At 39.2% G+C, this 12204-nt stretch overlaps 1 protein-coding gene across 1 annotated transcript in view; it reads right to left on the minus strand.

The window, feature by feature from the left end:
• LOC124719923 (synaptobrevin homolog YKT6) overlaps positions 1 to 12204 on the minus strand; it is a 47773-nt gene that overhangs the window by 15416 nt on the left and 20153 nt on the right. The window contains exon 3 of the mRNA XM_047245120.1: positions 9783 to 9953. Coding sequence (XP_047101076.1) covers positions 9783 to 9953 — 171 coding nt within the window. The remainder of the gene's footprint in view (positions 1 to 9782; positions 9954 to 12204) is intronic.

Here is a 12204-nt window from a genome sequence, read left to right on the forward strand (position 1 = left end):
TGGTCTCCCTCTATGATTTTTACCCTCCACACTGCCCTCCAGTACTAAATTGGTGATCCCTTGATGCCTCAGAACATGTCCTACCAACCGATCCCTTCTTCTAGTCAAGTTGTGCCACAAACTCCTCTTCTCCCCAATTCTATTCAATACCTCCTCATTAGTTATGTGATCTACCCATCTAATCTTCGGCATTCTCCTGTAGCACCACATTTCAAAAGCTTCTATTCTCTTCTTGTCCAAACTATTTATCGTCCACGTTTCACTTCCATACATGGCTACACTCCATACAAATACTGTAGGAAACGACTTCCCGACACTTAAATCTACACTCAATGTTAACAAATTTTTCTTCAGAAACGCCTTCCTTGCCATTGCCAGTCTACATTTTATATCCTCTCTACTTCGACCATCATCAGTTATTTTGCTCCCCAAATAGCAAAACTCCTTTACTACTTTAAGTGTCTCATTTCCTAATCTAATTCCCTCAGCAACACCCGACTTAATTCGACTACATTCCATTATCCTTGTTTTGCTATTGTTGATGCTCATCTTGTATCCTCCTTTCAAGACACTGTCCATTCCATTCAACTGCTGTTCCAAGTCCTTTGCTGTCTCTGACAGAATTACAATGTCATCGGCGAACCTCAAAGTTTTTATTTCTTCTCCACGGATTTTAACACCTACTCCGAATTTTTCTTTTGTTTCCTTTTCTGCTTGCTCAATATACAGATTGCATAACATCGGAGAGAAGCTACAACCCTGTCTCACTCCCTTCCCAACCACTGCTTCCCTTTCGTGTCCCTCGACTCTTATAACTGCTATCTGGTTTCTAAACAAATTGTAAATAGCCTTTTGCTCCCTGTATTTTACCCCTGCCACCTTCAGAATTTGAAAGAGAGTATTCCAGTCAACATTGTCAAAAGCTTTCTCTAAGTCTACTAATGCTAGAAACATAGGTTTGCCTTTCCTTTAATCTTTCTTCTAAGATAAGTCGTAGGGTCAGTATTGCCTCACGTGTTCCAACATTTCTACGGAATCCAAACTGATCTTCCCCGAATATACACATGTGCCAGCAAATTTTCCAATCTTGGAAGCACTTCTGGAACTCAGTTTTCATGACAGTTTTCAGCTCCTTCGGCAATTCTGTTTTTACATTATCAATTGTGGTTAACTGACATCCTTTCACAGCTCTCTTTAGAATCAGGAACAGAAAGAAGTCACAAGGGACCACATGCACTGAATATGGTTTTGTTTTTTGCCAAAAAATCTTGCACAAGCACTGAGTTGTGAGGTTTTGAACGTTTTCTTCAGATTGCTTCCACAAATGGTGCATAACTTCCAGATAGTATTCTTTGTTAACCATACAACCACAAAACGGAACTCACGATACACTGTCCCAGTGTATTCGAAGGAAACAGTGAGAAGAACCTTCACATGTGATCAAACTTCTGACGAAGCAAGCTGGGATAATTTTAATTCCTCTCTCTGCCTCCTTAAAATTCAATTTTTCATTTTGACTTAATTAACATTAACATACATGAGTATAATCTGCATTTTCATAAAAGAGAAAGATTGGCCCTTAGTTTTAAATAACATAACACCAGATCTAATTTTGTGTTAAGTTTAATGTATGCAATTGATTTTCCAATTTATTTTGACTATTACTAGTTAGTATCTTTCATTATAGGGCAAAATCAGTAATTGTTTCCTAACTTAGATCCTGTTGACATATAAACAAATGTAAATTCTGCACTAAGTACAAACATTTAGAGGAACAACTAATAGTAAATTAAAGGATCTATTTGGATCTATTAGAAACATGTTAGCAAAGCCAGCCCTTAATCAATTTCAAAGTAATTAACAGTTTTGTCCAGAGTATTGTCTGCATAACTATACAGGTCGATTTCATGATTTAAACAAATAATTCGGCCTAACCCTTGTAAAAGAATTGACTGTTAAAAAGAACGAATTTTTCGATATATTCAGTTAATTTAATGAGTTAAGTTTTAATTGAAATTTCTGTAAGTTAAACTTCGAACAATGTGTAGTTTCAGCACTTATTATTGTGAGGATATATAAAGGCCCGATTTTTGTTTAAAAAGATACTCAGTCCACGGCAGAGTTTCAGACGAGGAACCTGTCTTGCTTAGAATGAAACAATGCATCAACTTAACCGTGAAGTAAGTGTTACAACAATAGGTCATGTGTTAAAGCTATGACAGTGACTGTTCAATTTATTTGAAGGACTGAACTATGTGGTTATCTTATTACTGCTCGTAGGTGTTCAACAGTAAACTACTGTAGCAGTATGTGGAGGTTCACATGCGAACTATTAATGAGGCTTATGGAAAGTTTAAGCAATAGTGCACTGGCCATATATTAAATGTGTATATGGGGGTTGTGAAAAGTGAAAGTAAACATCTGTGAAATCCAACTGTGCTAGACTATTTACAATAGTCAACGTCCAAATTACAAACCCCATTTTTCAGCCAGTGTAGCAACGCAGTACATCGACACTGAGGACAACATACGAAACGAAGAAATAAAGCAGGCGGAACCGCTACATACTTCTCTAATTTTTTTCAGTTTGGCTACTTAGGCAGTTTCCATCACAGCAATAGGGCCTCAGTTTTGACGTCATACCTGTATACCCATATTTAGTCAATGGTTTAACCTTCTGGATTGTTGTCAATGTTATTCAGCAATTCCTAAGTTATGTCTATGTGACGTCTTTTTTTGTCAAGATTCAACCAGTTCGGAACAAACTTTGCTTCTACACATTTCTGCCCAAAACATGCGAAAAAATTACTTGGCGTGAGCCACAGGCTATGCCAAAATCAGCAGCAACCTTTCTTATGGTGATTCAGTGATTTTCCAGAATCATTTCTTTACTACTTCCACACTGTCACTACTAATTTATGTGCCAGAGCACCCACTGCAGACGTCACCTTCACAACCCTCTTTGAAACTTTTAGACCACTCGTAAACCCATTGTCTTACAACTTTATGCCATTCTTCAAGCAAAATTTAAAGCAAATTTTTTGATCCATCCTTTTCAAAAGTAAAAATTCACCAAGCACACAAAAACACATACAACATCTTCGGTTGTTAGCAATAAACTAAATATTCAAAACAGCTCAAACTGCAAACACACATCAGGAACATGTGTATCAATAAGATAAAAAATTTTGAAAATCGAATGCTTGAAGCCCACAAAATAAAAAAAAAAAAAAATTGCTGTTACTTTTTGATCACACCTCGTACCTGTATGTAGGTTGCAGAATAGACTAATGTGGAAAGCTGCATCAGACCAGTCTTCGGACTTCAGAAATTTGGAGCAAATGGGCTTGTTCTGTGAACTAAGTCTGTGTAGTTTGGTACAGGAAAAGGAGATTAAAGAGGAGAACAGGATGGAGTGGTCATGGATGGGAGAGGGAGAGGGAGAGGGAGAGGGAGAGGGAGAGAGAGAGAGAGAGAGAGAGAGAGAGAGAGAGAGAGAGAGGGGGGGGGGGGGGGGGGGGGAGGGGTGGTTACCGACTTCCCTGCTCTGCAAATTAGCCAAGATGTCTATTAAGAAAACGAACTACAGAACCAAAATGAAAATTAAGGAACAGCAGCAGAGCTTCAGAGTGTGGCATACAGGCTAGATTTACCGATATCCTTGCTGGATCTCAAGAAGGCATACGAGTGAGTGGCACAGTAAGAAATGTGAGCTCTGGAGAACAAAGGTGTTAAGTACGCAGTTTTCAGACAAAAGTAATCCACTAAATTACAGGCCCATATCATTAACGTCGATATTCAACAGGATTTTGGAACATATATTGTATTTGAACATTATGAATCACCTCGAAGAAAATGGTCTATTGACACACAATCAACATGTATTTCGAAAACATCATTCTTGTGAAACACAACTAGCTCTATTCGCATGAAGTGTTGAGGGCTATTGACAAGGGATTACATATCAATTCCGTATTTCTAGATTTCTGGAAGGTTTTTGACACTGTGCCACACAAGAGGCTTTTAGTGAAATTGCATCCTTATGGAATATTGTCTCAGTTATGTGGCTGGAATTGTGATTCCCTGTAAGAAAGGCCACAGTTCGTAGTAATTGACGGAAAGTCACCGAGTGAAACCGAAGTGATTTCTGGAGTTCACCAAGTTAGTGTTATAGGGCCTTTCCTGTTTCTTATCTATATAAACAATTTGGGAGACAATCTGAGCAACTGTCTTAGGTTGTTTGCAGATGATGCTGTCGTATATTGACTAGTAGAGTCATCAGAAGATCAAAACAAACTGCAAAACGATTTAGAAAAGATATCTGTATGGTGCAAAAATTGGCAATTGCCCCAAATAACGAAAAGTGTGAGGTCATCCACATGAGTGCAAAAAGGAATCCATTAAACTTCGGCTACACGATAAACCAGTCAAATCTAAAGGCCATAACTTCAACTAAATACCTACGAATTACAATCACGAACAACTTAAATTGGAAGGAACACAGAGAAAATGTTGTGGGGAAGGTTAACCAAAGACTGCCTTTTATTGGCAGGACACTTAGAAAATGTAACAGATCTACTAAGGAGACTGCCTACACTACACTTGTCTGTCCTCTTTTAGATACTGCTGTGCAAAGTGGGATCTTTACCAGATAAGATTGACGGAGTACAGCGAAATAGTTCAAAGAAGGGCAGCACGTTTTGTATTATCACGAAATATGGGGGAGAGTGTCACTGAAATGATACAGGATTTGGGCTGGACATCATTAAAATGAAGGTGTTTTTCAGTGTGGCAGAATTTTCTCACGAAATTGCAATCACCAACTTTCTCCCCCCAAATGCGAAAATATTTTTTTGACACCGACCTATATATGGAGAAATGATCTCCACGATAAAATAAGGGAAATCAGAGCTCGTACAGAAAGATAATAGGTGTTCATCCTTTCTGGTCACTATACGAGATTGGAATAACAGAGAATTGTTGTGAAGGTGGTTTCATGAACCCTCTGCCAGGCATTTAAATGTGATTTGCAGAATTACCATGTAGATGTAACATACTATGAGAGTAAGACTACGCTAAAGTAGGAGAGAAGTACTGACCTCACATCACACGGATGTTCGTTGAAAGCAAAAATATTCACAGCAGACAGTACAAAACCCAAGAACTCGAATGTTTAATAACTTTCGAGTGAATTCTGTAAACTAAATTAATGGACATTTTAGTGGACTGTCTTGTGATTTACATATGTGTAAAATGTAATTGTCATCAAAACCAGTGATTGTTAGACACTGTGGAGTTCATTATAGACTAGATTAATTGAACTACAGAAGAATAATCTACTGGAACAAATTACCATAGGACACTGCCTAATACAAACTGTTTTGCTTTTGTGTAAATGTGAACTAAAAGAGTTAGACCAATGAAAACCAAACACCCACCACAATGCGACAGTGGAATGGTTCCATTCGAAAGTAGTCACCACACGTGTTAATCATTTATCCTACTGGGAGGGAAAGAAATGATCAGTTTGTTTCCTTAAATGGGGTTGAGCTGCTAGCAGATCCACAACCACACACCCTCTTGTACTTCTTTGTCCGGCTGAAATCAAAGTACACGCACGTCTTTCTTCAGGTTGCCAAAGATGCGAAAAACACACAGCTGTACAGATGATGCTCTAATGCTTCTTAAACAAATCTCTGAAGCATAGCTTTCGTCCAATTGGCAGTGTGAGGGCATTCATTATCATGCAACAAGATGATTTCGTCCAACAGCATTCCCGTGCATTTTGACTTTACAGTTCGGGCATTCTGACTTTATGGTGCACCACAGTGTCTTCATAGTGCTGCGCATCGATTCCAGTTCCAGGCTCGAGAACTCAACAAGGAGGAGGCCTCTACAGTCAGAGGTCATCGTGACCTTACTGGAACTTGTGTGTAGAGCCTTTGGTTTCTTTGGAGTGGAAGATGTGCGATGTTTCCGCTGTCTGCTCTGTCATTTGCCCTCGGGCTGTCAGAATGCTGTCTGACGGAATAATTCCATTGCACGATCGTCGCCAAACTGCCTATCAGTTACATGCTACGCTTCAGCGATTTGGTTGAGAAACACTACACCAAATTCCATATAATCCAGATCTTTCACTGTGTGATTTTCGTATCTTTGGTGGCCTGATGGAAGACACGTGTGGACATCTATTTCAGTTGGACACGGCAATGCAAGTGTTCGTGAGGTTGTGGATTCATCAGTGGCTGACTGCATTCTAAAAAACATAATGATGATGATGATGATGATGATGATGATAGGTTTGTGTGTGGCTCAACTGCACAGTCATCAACACCCGTACAAATTCCAATTTTTGGCACAGTCCAATTTGTTTTACACAATACAATCCAGCCACTGTCACAAATGATGCTGATGAAGAAGACAACACAAACACCCAGTCTCTGGGCAGAAAAAAATCACCAACATGGCCGGGAATTGAACCCGGGACCCTGTGATCCAGAGGCAGCAACGCTAGCTACTAGTCCACGAGCTGTAGACAGAAAACACGAACTGATCATCTTTTCTCCAAGTGGGATAAACATCTTAACGTGTGTGGTGATTACTTTTGAATGGAACTATTCCACGGTCCCATTGTGGTGGATGTTCGGTTTTCTCCTTTGACGGCCCCCTCGTATGTATTCAGTGCCACACCAAAACAATTAACTTTGCCACTGAAGTACAAATGTTAAGTATTATAGGGTCTAGCCTTATGTGAAAGCTGATTATTTCCCTTATATCTACTGAACTGCTCATCGGCCCAATGAAGTCTATTAAAGATGATGAAAAGTGTTAATCAGTGAAACTAAAATTGTTGAGTTCTGTACACGATTGAGTGGAAACCTTCCGATAGCCACTAACACTTCAGCTTCATATCATCTACAGACCTAAAGTCACCACCGACATGCTTACGAGACAAACATCATAAGGTTGGTCCTGCAACAAAGTTTACTTTTATCTTGCCATGGGTAATATAATGCACAACGTAGCAGAAAGAATTAGAGAGGATGATATCCTAACTATCTGCAGGAATAAAGAAGACAAATGTCCAAACAGCTTACAGGAATGCAGCCGGGTGACATCTTTGACACAACCTGATATTTCAAAAGGTCAACATCACATCATTTTCAAGGTACAACAGCTATGAGTGTGTGCTGTGCAAGGGAATTTAAACCCTCGGTGGGCAGTGCTACGCTAACAGACAACCGCAGTATGGTATATGCAGAAAAGTGGAGCTCACATGCTCATTGTTATTGACATAACACTACTGTGTCAATGTATTGCACAGGTGTGTGAAGCCAAGTACTGCACAATATTTATGTCCAGGAAGCATCAGTTAGAGCTCTGCCTCCATAGCAAACATGTCAGCACTCTGTGATGTGGAACTAGTGTCTGTGGTGACCGTGTTGCTTGCCTGGGAAAACAAAAGTGGATATTGCGCAGAATTGACAAAACAAGTTTGAAATGCTTCTGGTGAGCATTTCAAGGAACCAGGTGTTCATTCATGGCAGCAAAGACCTGTAATCCACAACAACAACTATTTACAAATTAAAGAAGTGAACTGTGTTATTTGTTCTTAACATGTGATGTTTTCTATATACTTTTCTACCGCAACACCCGTTGCAAACGAAATAAAACTATTTACCGACCAAGCAAGGTGGTGCAGTGGTAGCACACTGGACTCGCATTCGAGAGAATGATGGCTCAATCCCGTGTCCGGCCATCCTGATTTAGGTTTTCCATTATTTCCCTAAATCGCTTCAGGCAAATGCCAGGATGGTTCCTTTGAAAGGGCACAGCTGACTTCCTTCCCCATCCTTCCCAAATACGATGAGACCAATGACCTCGCAGTTTGGTCTCCTCTCCCAAATCAACCCCAACTGCTAATTATTTATTGATTACTAATTGAAAACTTACATTACAAGAACAGTTGACCTTATCTCATCTAGCAAGACAGAACTGCTACAAGCAAAATACACATTTCTGCTAACTGTTATGACACCATTATTTTTAGCCTCCTTTGATATTGCGGACAATGATGAATCCAATGTTTTCTGATCAACCAAGAATTTCACTTCTCAAAGTACCATATGGTAACTCTCATATGCATTTTTCAGCCCACTTCCTGATCTTGTGTCATTTGCTTTTTCCAGAATTTCATTCACAACAAAATGAATTTTTCTTGGTCTAGTCAAGAACTGCCACGCATAGTGCAACACACAGTAAATATATTGCGCAGTATATTGAGGGAGCATTAATATTTTTAAAGGTCTGCAGGCTTTTTCAATATGCTGCGCAAACTATCAATACAAACTGTGATGGTCTGTATATTGTTTTTCCACAATATTCATTACTGTGCAATAAATATTGTGCATGTTAATGCAAAAACACACACACACACACACACACACACACACACGAGAGAGAGAGAGAGAGAGAGAGAGAGAGAGAGAGAGAGAGAGAGCAGTTATCAGGGGATGATTAAAAAAACATTAATTCTATCTCTCTAGCAGGGAGGGAACAGGATTCCTAGGTGACTAAGCAGAAAAGTTCATCTTTATTTCCAAAGCCAGTCGTTAGTTTATTCTCAACACTATCTCAAAAGCTGGAAGTACAGGAACCTCTGTGTTATTATATTGCATCAGATGACTATTATCGAGGCAATGTATTACAATCATTTTTATGTATGTCTGACAATTATGCTCTGTACACTGGTCCTTCATGGTCCTGTTGGTCTCCCCGATCTATAAAACATGCCACAACTGCGAGGGACGTGGCAGACAACTGAGAAACACAGAAGAGGAAAAAGCTAGGAGCGGCACTGGTGGGGTAGAAGATGTACGCACTGCTGGAGTGGGAGCACAGAAGGGGATAGGAGGGTAGAGGACGGGGATGAGCGAAGGCTGAGGCCTCGTGGGTTACACAAATGAAGAATTTGTTATTGGGAGAGTTCCAGCAGTGCAATCCAGAAAAGTTGGTGTTGGCAGGAAAAACACATACGGTGCAGGCTGTGAAGTAGTCACTGTTTGTCAGTGGCCATTTGTGCGGGCTGGCCGAGTGTTAATTTGTCGTGCCCACAAAAAGTGCAACACAGAGGTTGCAGCTTAGCTTTTAGATCATATGGCTGCTTTCACAGGTGGCCCTACATTTAATGGGGACAGGAGAGGACTGGGGTAGGTGGCGGTGAAAGAATATATGGGACAATTTTGCATCTAGGTCTACTGCAAGGATACGAGCCATGGTGCAAGGGGTGCAGTAGAGAGATACGAATATTGCATCGGTTAGAGAAGCAGTGGAATACCATGGTGGGAGGGGTGGAGAGAATATTGGGGACGACATTCCTCATTTCGGGACTCAACAAGAAGTAGGTGATACCCTGATGGGGAGTGTGATTCAGTTGGATGATACTGTGACAGAAGTGGAGTGCTCCTGTGTGCATATAGGAGGTGCTAGGTGACTGGAGAGATCTGTTTCTGGGCAAGACTGGAAGGGTAATATCTGTCTTGTGAAGGCATTTGGGAGACCCTCTGCACATTTAGTGAGGGACTGACCATCACTACAGATGCGACGATCGTGGGTGGCTGGACATCCCTCTCGTGGAAGTCTCTCTCTTTGCACACTATCAATAATTTCAACTGTACAGTTCTTATTTCTACACCTTTCGTACCAACCTCTGTGCTCACACTGAGAAAGAAATGGGAAAACTACCTTCACGTACATAAATGGACAGCCTTTCAAGCACTCACCAGAATGATCTTTGTCTCGTCCAGCTCCTCCTGAATTTTTGTCATCGGGTCCGCCTCACGAGGGTTCTGGTAGCGTGCCAGGTATGTGTTTATCTGTGGGAATGCCACTGCCTGTTCATCCGCCGTCGGCCATGACGAAGCAGGAATCTTTGTGGCGAATTCATCCAGCACCTGTGTAATGTGCATTAGTCAGCACTTTAACTCCAATGCCTACTATAGCTAATGAAAATAAGTAGCAGAGATTTATAATGAAAGAGAAAAGAAAAAAAATACAGCTAAAATAAAGTTTTAAAAAATGGAAATTTCAGCATGGATGAAAACAACATTTCATCTACGCGATGAGTAGCAATCTACCATAATTCATACAGGTTTATAATAATAATAATAATAATAATAATAATAATAATAATAATAATAATAATAATAATAAATGGACTCAAACATCCCGGAGCAAACAAACAAAGAACAACACGCATCAATTAAACAATCAGAGGAAAACAAAATCTTAAGACAGCCACCATCACAAGCACAAATAGAACATGAAGTGACACATGTTAGATATAGAAGAAAAATTTCAGTTGACATATATAGAATACAAAGACACAAATACAGACATTAGTCCATTCTTGCATAGACCACCAAATAACCCACAAGTCGAAACAACAATAAAAACTATCAACACAATCATACACAACAAAATAAATGAATACACAACTATGGAAGAGTTACAACTACTGGTTTATGTAGGAGCACTCACTACACTAAATATACACACTAGGCAGAGATCAGAACCAACCAACACACAGAAGAAACCCACAAAACCAGCATGGCAACACAGGCTACAGATCAGAATAGAAAAACTGAGAAAAGACATCGGACAGCTAACACAATTTATAAGAAATGAAATATCAGACAAAAAACGATAAAGGTTAGGTAAAATCTCACAACAAGAAGCAATAGAGCAATTAGATGAAAAGAAGCAGAAATTACAAGCATTGGCCAAACGACTTAGAAGATATAAAAAAAGTGAAAATAGAAGGAAACAAAACCAAACATTCAACACAAACCAAAAGAAATTTTACCAAACAATAGATAACACACACATAAAAATAGACAATCCACCAAACATAACAGACATGGAACACTTCTGGAGCAACATATGGTCAAACCCGGTACAACATAACAGGCATGCATGGTGGATACAAGCAGAAAAAGACTCATACAAGATGATACCACAAATGCCTGAAGTGATAATTTTGCAACATGAAGTCACCCGAGCAATTAATTCTACGCACAATTGGAAAGCCCCTGGAAATGATAAAATAGCAAATCTCTGGCTAAAGAAGTTCACCTCAACACATTCACATCTAACTAAATTATTTAACAGTTACATTGCAGACCCATACATATTCCCTGATACACTTACACAAGGAATAACTTATCTGAAACCTAAAGATCAAGCAGACACAGCAAACCCAGCTAAATATCGCCCCATAACATGCCTACCAACAATCTACAAAATATTAACTTCAGTCATTACACAGAAATTAATGACACATACAACACAGAACAAAATTATAAATGAAGAACAAAAAAGGCTGCTGCAAAGGAGCATGAGGATGTAAAGAGCAACTGATAATAGATGCAGAGGTGACATATCAAGCTAAAACCAAACAAAGGTCGCTACACTACGCATACATTGATTACCAAAAAGCTTTTGATAGTGTACCCCACTCACGGTTACTACAGATATTGGAAATATACAAAGTAGATCCTAAATTGATACAGTTTCTAAACATAGTAATGAAAAACTGGAAAACCACACTTAATATCCAAACAAATTCAGATAATATCACATCATAGCCAATACAGATTAAGCGTGGAATATACCAAGGAGACTCATTAAGTCCTTTCTGGTTCTGCCTTGCTCTGAACCCACTATCCAACATGCTAAATAATACAAATTATGGATACAATATTACTGGAACATACTCACACAAAATCACACATTTGCTATACATGGATGATCTAAAACTACTGGCAGCAACAAATCAACAACTCAACCAATTACTAAAGATAACAGAAGTATTCAGCAATGATATAAATATGGCTTTTGGAATAGACAAATGTAAGAAAAATAGCATAGTCAAGGGAAAACACACTAAACAAGAAGATTACATATTGGATAACCACAGCATCTGCATAGAAGGGATGGAAAAAACAGATGCCTATAAATATCTAGGATACAGACAAAAAATAGGAATAGATAATACAAATATTAAAGAAGAACTAAAAGAAAAATATAGACAAAGACTAACAAAAATACTGAAAACAGAATTGACAGCAAGAAACAAGACAAAAGCTATAAATACTTATGCTATACCAATATTGACCTACTCATTTGGAGTAGTGAAATGGAGTA

This window comes from Schistocerca piceifrons, chromosome 11 (assembly GCF_021461385.2).
Source record: "Schistocerca piceifrons isolate TAMUIC-IGC-003096 chromosome 11, iqSchPice1.1, whole genome shotgun sequence".
Lineage (NCBI taxonomy): Eukaryota > Metazoa > Arthropoda > Insecta > Orthoptera > Acrididae > Schistocerca > Schistocerca piceifrons.